Below are 9,525 nucleotides of genomic sequence, written 5' to 3' on the forward strand. Positions count from 1 at the left end.
TTTTTTTTTATCTCCACAGAAAAATACTCATCTTCAAAGAATTTAAGGGACCCTAAATATTTAATTACTGACGGATGGAAACTAGTTACAACCCACTAACGATCAACAATAAAATTCTATACATTCTGTAAGTATTGATTTTTTTATATGTCTTATTAAACACTTCTTTATAAATATGTAGAGCTGGTTTTGGAGTTGGACTATGGCTCAGTCCCTCTTCAATCCCAAGCCTATTGATAAGAGATATTTCAGAGTTTCTGTCTCAGGTCAGGAGCCATAAGATGAGACAGAATAAGAATAATTATATACTTGATAAACTTTCTTTGCCTTTCCTCATATCTGTGTCTTTCTTTATATGTCAGTATATGTCTTTTTTGTTAATGTTTAAACTTCCCATAACAAACAACAAATTTTCCTACAGTAATCTTTGAAGTTTCCAGGATGAAGATGGGGCCCCATGACATCAACTCAATCTGGTTATTATGACGTCATAAATTTTTTTTAAGCGCTAATATTAGACCTGTTTTTTGGTACCAACTGCACAAGACAATTTCGAATGGTGCACATTTTTGACAACACTCTGGCCGGACCTTCTCAAAACGCTCAGAGACTAGTTACAATTTTCTTAGGTCAAAGGTTAATTTAAAAATTTTACCATCATTTGCTCTCACAGGAGCCCCTAAGAAGAACGTCGCCCCCATGTCAGCTAGAAGCCATCTTAGAGGACGACGTCTCCTCTCCCAACAGAGTTTGCCCTCAGGGTTAGGGACATCATTTAGTGGTTGATTTAGGGTTGAGGGGATGGGGAGATATTTTATGGAATTAGGGGTGTTTTCAAAAAAAGGGGGGGATTAACTGGTTTGATGGGATGATTGGTATTTGTGATTTACTGTTTTTAGAAAATTGTATTGGTACTATTTCTTGTATATTGATATATTGAATATTAAATGTGAGTGTTCCTACCTCTATTTTTATATAAGAGTATGCTTATATTGTATTGATACATCTACCATATCACAATGAACATTTCTACCTCTGATACTATTTATGTAATAACATTGTTTACATTTGATATGTAATGACATTGTTTACAGGTGAAGATCATTGTCTTCATATATTGCACAGTTGTTTATTCTCTTAGTCTTCAAGTTAGATAGGTATTGAGAATTATATGTTTGTCATATTTATTTTTAGGTTAATCAGGTCTTTTAGATACATAGAGATTATATTTAGTATAGATAGTATAATCTTCAGCCTCTTCGAAGAGCTGTAGAAAATGGCCTTTAATCTAACCTAAAATTCTGTGCCAACAAGACACAATTACTCCTGGCAATGCCACTCTACTCCCGAGAAAACGTTGAGCACCAAAGACACTCTACTGGGAGCTTATCTTCTTGGCAGAACTGGCCTTTGGGTTAAGAAAAGCCCATACCTCAACTTCTGACAAAGATATGAAACAGGATTGTCTTATCTTGCCAAGACAGGGTAGGATAATTCTAAGAAAGTTCCTTGCCTTCAGTTATGTTAGGCCTTAGCCAAAGTTGGTTGACTCAACACTGCAAACGAGACTTTGGGTGATTGCCCAGGTAGTCAGTTGTCTCTGTCATTTGCTGCACATTTTGGATATCTCTCGTTTTTTAAGTAATATTTATTCCTTTCTCAAATCTTTGACGGAGTTAAAGATTATATAATTGTAGTTACTCTCTACATTATTTAGACTCCTTGAGATAGAATGTTTAGCAAAACTTTTGTTCTCAATATTGTTTGTTATATTTATTATTTTATTATTTGTTATTATAGTATATAGTTGTATTTGGTTTAGTTCTGTCTTATTTAGACAAAAGGAGGAGATGTAAGAATAAGCCCAGCCCTTTAGGGGGCGTGTTCGCCTCGGGCGAATGTTTACTTATAAATCGGGAGAGTGGGAGTCTGCTTCCCTGTTCCTCACAGGAACCTGTGGTCCTGTAAGTCTATTTCCCCATTAAAGCTGTATATATTATTACAATCTGTCTGAATTCATTTACGCTGTTACAAGTAGTAATGCCATTTGCAGAAGTATTACAAAAAACAAAGCTTGGAGATCACAAACCTAATCCTTACTGGGAAATGTCATAAGTTATCACATTGTAGCACATGCACTTTGAGGTATAGAGGCAGGAGGATCAGGAGTTCAAAGCTAGTCTCAACTGCCTAGCAAATTAGTGGCCAGCCTGGGCCCCATGAATCCCTGTCTTATTGAACAAAGACAAACACTGCGGTATGGCCAAGGAACAGATACACAACCAATGGAATAAAATTGAAGACTCCAGAAAAACATTCTTATCTATCATCAATCAATTATCTACAAAGATGCCAGGATCATTAAATTGGCAAATACTAGGTTTTACTTATTTTTTAGATGCTAGAGAATCATAGCCAAAAGAATGAATGAATCTGAACATCTTACCACATAGAAGTTAAACAAGAATGAATCAAATACCAAGATGAACAAACTATAAAACCCTTCAACTTTTTCTCTGCATTAGGATGAAAAGATAAAACTACAGACTTTGAGCAAACACTTGCAATCTGCATAGCTAAAGAATTAGAATCTACAACAGAATACCTCAGCAGAAGACCCACATATGACAACCATAGCATGAAGAACGGTCAACATCATTAAAACTTAGAAAACACCAGGCAGCACTACAAACATATCCACTGGCTTGAATGAAAACTATTGACAACAGCAAATGCTGATCAGAAAGTGGACCAGTCACAATCGATGAGGAGAATACAAAGTAAGAAGCATTTGGCACTTTCTTGAAAAACTGAGGATGCAACCATCATGCAACACAGCAATTATACTTTTAGACATTCATTCTAGGAAAATAAATTTCCTGCTTACAATAATATCTGCAAATAAACATTTTACCAGCTTTATTCACACAGACAAAAACTGAAAACGATCTAACTATCCTTTACTAGAGGAACGGTTAAGCAAACCACAGAATACCCACACAAGCGGTGATAAAAACACTGCTACTGACATACACAACCTGGATGAGTTCTGGGGAATTCTGAATGAGGAATCAATTTTAAAAGTTTGTCTAATAAACGGGAGCTTAATTTCATTTAGTAACTTTCTTGAAATTATTAGAGAAGCATAGAAACATGATGGAGATGAGACTAAGATGGTAATCCTATACCTCCCGTTCTAACAGAAGGAGGATTAAAATACCTCAAGGAAAATCATCAATGTAGAAAATGCAGACTTCATGTGAATGCACACATGTTGTAGACTCCAGGGCAAAGAGAAGAAGGGGTCTGCTTTCCCACGACAGAGCCACTGCTTCTGGCACTACAGTACTGCAACTACAGCTAACATCAAGATATGCAAGATGTATGCACCTCCTACCTGAAATGCAGGCTGATCATTTTCATAATAGTGATGGCTACTGCTAGGCACTAAATGAAGATTTAAATGGCAGTAGTTAAAAATACAGAAAAAAGAACCTACTGCATTCGGTTGCTGATTCACTTTCTTATCTTCTAGATCCTTGAATTTTGACCGAAAAGAGACCATTTTCTCTTGAAGCTCTGGTGTGCAGAGTTCATAAACATCCAGCATAAGAGGAAACTTAACATCCTATAACAGAAAAAAAAAGTGCAAAAGGACAATTCTTTAAAATACTTTCAAAGTAATACTTTCATAATTCAAACAGAAGTTGAAAATGAAATCTGTGACATCACAGAAAAAGACTGCCACTGAAGAAATCCTTTGACTTATTTTCAAAGGTGACCTGAAATAAATGAGCACTGTGTTTACAAAAAGAACCCACAAAACCGGGAGGGAATAGTGGTGTAGGGTTGGGGAAAAATGGAGGAAAAGGAATGAGGAGTGGATTTGACCAAAACAAATTATATGCCTGTACAATCAAACACTTAAAACAAAATTAAAGAACGATCTGATTCTAACTTTTATATAGTAACTACTTTTCCAGATCTTTTTCCATTAAATAATCAAGCCAATACACATGACCACAGAAGCTGCACTTGTTTAAAAGAGCATTCGTAGCCAGTGCTTTGCTGGCAAAAACAGTTTTTATAAAGAAACAACACTGAAACAGTTAAAGAGCATATTAAAATAGCTGCAGTAAATACTAGTAGAGCCCCAACTTCCATTTAACCTTCACCTACAACTCTATTAGAAAATGTTATGAATTTCAGCTTCAGAGGCTAGATTCATTCATTCATATCATTCTTCCCAAGGAATTTTGTATACACACAAGTAGTCTACCCAGCTCAAGACAGTTCAAGGGATCACAGCCTAAGTTCTGTGGGGCGTAAATGCAATGCATGGTGCTTACTGCCTCTGTCCTCATTTCCAACGAATCCCCTCAAATCTGATCTGTGAAGTGAAGGATCTAATTTAAGGCAGTATATCTGTGTGATGTGCAAGAATACTACAATTATCTGTGAATCCTTTGAAAAATATAAAATGCTAACTCCAAGACTTAGATGAGTAAGGCTGGAGGAAGAAGTCATGCATATGTGAAACCAAAGGGGTAATACATAATTTAATAAATAACATGGGTAAAGATTGCCCGCCTAATATTTAACCACCCCAACCATCTCAAAACTGTTCTTTTGGGGTTTTGTTGTTGTTGTTTTTTAATTTTTTTAAAGACAGGATTTCTCTATTTAGAGTGTGTGTGGCCAGGAAAGGGATTGAAAGTGTGTGCCACCCCAGCTGAAAGCTATTGTAATACGATAGATAAATCTATTATAGATCAGGGATTGCCTTCAAAGGATTATATTTAATATGCAAGTTAAAATTCATTACTAACCTTAAGAACTTTGGCGTTCACAGATTCTTTCTCTTTATAAAAAAATCGAACCATCTGAATAGTTAAGTAAGCAGGCAGCCGGCTGATCTTAGACTAAGAAGAGAAATGGGAAGAAATCCTTTATATCTAAGGAAAAAATAAGTTTTTTTATTTTGGTAGTAAAAACAAAGCTCAAATAAAATTAACTGGAACTCTTTCTCTTTTTTGTATGTATAGCAATGTGAGCATCCAAATGTGCACATGTGTGCGTGACAATGCACATGTGTGAATGTGCATGTGGAAGGCGAAGGCTGACAGGAGGTGTCTTTCTCAACCACTCTTCACCTTTTCCATTTCTTGCTGAACCCTGAACTCACTGTTCCAATAAGTCCAATCCATCAGTTCTACCTGCAGCACCCTGGGATTAGAAGCAGGAAGCCATGCCTATCCAGCTTTGACATAGTTCTGGGGTTCCAAATTCCAATTCTTGGGCTTGCTTTTCCCACTCAGCCACCTCCTTGCCCCTGAATCCTTTCAATGAAAAGAAATTCAATTTCAAAAGGAAATCTATAACTTACAGACTTGATGTACAAAGCATTTCTCTGCAATGTTGGAGACTGTTTAGTAATTTCTTCCTGCAGTCGCTGAAAAGAGACATTACAGACAACCAGATATCAGATTTAAAACTCTTGTCTGCAGCAGACTCACAAAGCTCATTTTAAAACACAGCAATATTTAATTAATAGTAATACATCAGTGCATTTATCCCAGTGAAAAACAATTCAAATAAACATGACTTAGGTAGGGGTTTTTTGGTTTTTTGGTTTTTGGTTTTTTTAAGATTTGTGCACACTTTTAATCCCAGAATTCAGGAGGCAATGGCAGGCAAATCTCTGTGAGTTTGAGACCAGCCAGACCTATTAAACAGAGAAACCATATCTAAAAGAACAGAAAACCAGACAAGCAGAAAAGAATCCCTCTGAATACAATGTTGCTCAAGGTCAGAGAAGATAAATTGTTATTTTTTTAAATAATAAAGCCTTCTGTGACCCTGTATCTATGAATAACCAGAATACCCACACTAGAAACTAAGAGAATGTAGGAAACCCTTGTTCTTCATTCACTAATATAAAAGCCTGTCAGCATCAATTAGGTTAATTTTAAATCTGAGAAGGATTAAAAAAGAAAATGTGTTAACCTAAGGCAGCGATTCTCAACCTGTGTGCTACAACCTCTTTAGGGGTGTTGAATGACCCTTTCACAGGGATCAGACATCAGATATTTACACTCATTCATTCATAATTCATTCATAATAGTAGCAAAATTAGTCATGAAATAGTAACAAAAACAATTTTATGGTGGGGGTCACCACAACATGAGGAACTATTAAAAGCAGCATTAGGAAGGCTGGGAAACCACTGGTCTAAGGGATGTGGGGAAATCTTTTTTTTTTTTTTTTTTTTTTTTTTTTGGTTTTTCGAGACAGGGTTTCTCTGTGGCTTTGGAGCCTGTCCTGGAACTAGCTCTGTAGACCCTCACAGAGATCCGCCTGCCTCTGCCTCCCAAGTGCTGGGATTAAAGGCGTGCGCCACCACCGCCCGGCTGATGTGGGGAAATCTTTAGCTACAACTTATCTCCTCCGGCTAAGATTTGTTAGTCTCCATTTCAGAGTGATTTAAAATGGCACGCGTTAGTGCATGCTGAAAACTTGGGAAACAACCTGGCACATAGTTCATATGTAATAAAGAGTCTCTATTATTTTCAATGTGCTACCTATATGTACATATATAAATTAGCAAAACTAAACAAATATGAACTAAAAGAATTTACAGTTCATAATTTAGTATCTTACAATTGTGTAATTTAAGACTGGTTTTGAAAAAATTTACCAATCACATTATAAAAGGAATCACTGCAGCTTTAACCCATAATAACCATGCAAAGTTAAAACATCAAGTAAAATGACTTAAAATCCAAACAAACAGTGGGAGGTGACGACGCCCGCTTCTCTTCCCACCATTCCTTAGACAGAACTCTCGGAGTTTGAAGCCAGCCTAGTCTACAAAGCAAGTTCTAGGACAGTCAGGGCTGTACAGAGAAACCCTGTCTTCAAAAAGAAAAAAGGAAAAGAAAAAAAATCCAAACAAATGATGATAAAAATCTTTAAAATTATAAAGGGGAAAAAACCCCACACAATTCAGAAATATATTTTTAAGAAAGTCTAGCTAGAATTAGGTGTACTGGTAGACGGTAATCCCAGCACAGTGGAGGCTGAGCCAAAAGGTCTGCAAGTTCCTAAGCTACAAAGTGTGTACCCATGTGTGCAAACACACTTGCTTGTGTCAAAGTATTCATCAGCAAGCTACAATTAACAGAATGCAATGCTGTCAGGTTGTCATCCAGACCTCAGTATAGCTTTGCTATAATTTTACAAAATTTAAAATAATGCCTGCAGAATCCCTGACAAAACATTCAATTCTAGTTCTAATTAACACATTCACATTCCATTTTTATGCCCTCTAACTTATAATTATCAATTTATGAAACTATGTTAATAGCGCTTTATTAGTTAAAAACCAACTGCAGTGTGATGTTCAAATACACAGGTAATTCTTGACATTCAAAGCAGCTGTGTGACACCATGAGCACTGAATTAGTAAATACTGAACCATGTTCCTAGGAGAAATATTGGTAAGTTGCTGCAAACTTCTGGTCACCCTTCCATTAACCAATTGACAGATACCTTGAAGGTGTTTCCATTTGGGAGGCAGAGACAGGCAGATCTCTGTGAGTTCGAGGCCAGCCTGGTCTACCAAGGGAGTTCCAGGACAGGCTCCAAAGCTACAGAGAAACACTGTCTCAAAAAACCAAAAAAAAAAAAAAAAAAAAAAAAATCAAAAAACCAAAAAAATTTTGGCCTGCAGATTTTTTTCTCAAAAAACCAAAAAAAAAAAAAAAAAAAAAAAAAAAAGATATCTAACTTCACCTACAGTGCTGCGCCTGTAACAGAACAACCCTAATACAGCATCACAGCATCCTTGTACTTAGGAATGCCATATGCTTGGAGATAATTCTAAACACAAAAATTACCAACAACAACATTAAAATAAAAAAGCATGATGCTACAAAAGACACATATATGGTGTGTCAACTAAACAAGAAGAGCAATTCATGTAGTACTACTGTGTGACACTCAACTCAAAAATTGTGCTACTGCATTGGGAAAATAGCTCTCAATTTTGTTCTTGCCACACAAACATGAGAACCCAAGTTGGATCTTTAAAACCCATATTAAAAAGCCAGGAATGGTAGCACACTTATAACTCCAGTGCTGTGGAAGAAGAGACAGGCAAATCCCTGGGTCTTGCTGTCCAAGTTGCCAAGTCAAAGATGAATTTTTCAAGACGGGTTTCTCTGTGTAGTTATGGCTGTCCTGGAACTTGCTTGTAGACCAGGTTGTTCTCAAACTCAGAGATCCACCTGCCTCTGCTTCCCACGTGCTGGGATTAAAGGTGTGTGTCACCAATGTTCGGCGGTCAGTGACTGTCTTAAAGATAAAGTGGGCATTGCCCAGGACTGTACTATGACTCCCATACACATACCACAAAACCTACAACCTGTGCGTGCCCAACTCCTCTGCAGATAACCATCAAAACACAGCAAGAAGCACCTTTGAGTTTACAGACAAATTTTAGCCAATAAGCATATTCACAAATACAAAACCCACATGAGGCTCAGCTGTGGTTTCCTTACCAATTTAAGCCCTGTGAAAAGATATTTAACTTCCTGGTTGATAAAACAACTAAGTTGAAGTTGATTTTCCTTTCCTTTGGTGACCTCCTCTTCTTCAGATTCAGTACATTTCATGCTTTGCAAATTAAGGAATGGCAACAGCTATTCAAATTATTAGTTAATCTTGAAAAGAATAAATTATCCTAGAGTTATTAATAGTCATATGTTGATTTATTTTAAACATTAGTCTCCCAATAAAGATTCAATGAAACATGCTTTGCCTACCAACAATTTCATCAACAAAAATGAGTATATGTTGAAGAGGCCACAACAGGATATAAGTTGTCATTCTGTTAAGTATCTTAATGATATAAATATGAGCAAAAAATGTTGTCCAGATTTCTACCCACATCTCAGAAAATAGTTCCTAAAATTCATGTACATTATTAATACATTAGTTTCATTTAAGTGAAACTTCTCTACAAGATAAATTTATGAGACACACTGATAACGGTGTTCTTAAGAAAATAATGGGGTTTGGAAAGGTAGCTCAGTGGTAAAGATTATGTACTGCTCTTCTGAAGGACCAGGATTTGAGTCCCAGCACCCAAGTCAGGTGTTCACAACAACCTCTAACTCCAGTTTCAGGGAATCTGATGCCTCTGGCCAACACACATATATGCATAATTTAAAAGTAAATAAATAAATATTTAAGAAAAAATAATAATTATCCTTAAGGTATACATATTTATCTAAAGTTCAAAATCACTGAATAACTATTTTATTAACTCCTAATTAACATTATTGTAAATTTTTAGGCATAGAATCCTGATGAAATTTTCTTCTGCTCTCCAATGCCAATCAGCCAACTAGACTCTTTAGTGACAATTTACATTTTTTTAAACTTTTTTTTTAATATTGATTTATTATATATACAATATTCTGTCTGTGTGTCTGCCTACAGGCCAGAAGAGGGCACCAGACC

At 36.2% G+C, this 9,525-nt stretch overlaps 1 protein-coding gene across 5 annotated transcripts in view; it reads right to left on the reverse strand.

Moving 5' to 3' along the window:
* The window catches only part of Usp14 (ubiquitin specific peptidase 14), a 42,247-nt gene that overhangs the window by 7,612 nt on the left and 25,110 nt on the right, over positions 1–9,525 (reverse strand). For all 5 annotated transcript variants that reach the window (XM_005355747.3, XM_005355746.3, XM_013349369.2 and 2 more), the window contains 4 exons: positions 8,562–8,676; positions 5,387–5,452; positions 4,830–4,922; positions 3,500–3,628 (listed from right to left, as the gene is read on the reverse strand). In XM_005355747.3, coding sequence (XP_005355804.1) covers positions 3,500–3,628; positions 4,830–4,922; positions 5,387–5,452; positions 8,562–8,676 — 403 coding nt within the window. The remainder of the gene's footprint in view (positions 1–3,499; positions 3,629–4,829; positions 4,923–5,386; positions 5,453–8,561; positions 8,677–9,525) is intronic.

This window comes from Microtus ochrogaster, chromosome 18 (assembly GCF_000317375.1).
Source record: "Microtus ochrogaster isolate Prairie Vole_2 chromosome 18, MicOch1.0, whole genome shotgun sequence".
In the NCBI taxonomy this organism is placed as follows: Eukaryota; Metazoa; Chordata; class Mammalia; order Rodentia; family Cricetidae; genus Microtus; species Microtus ochrogaster.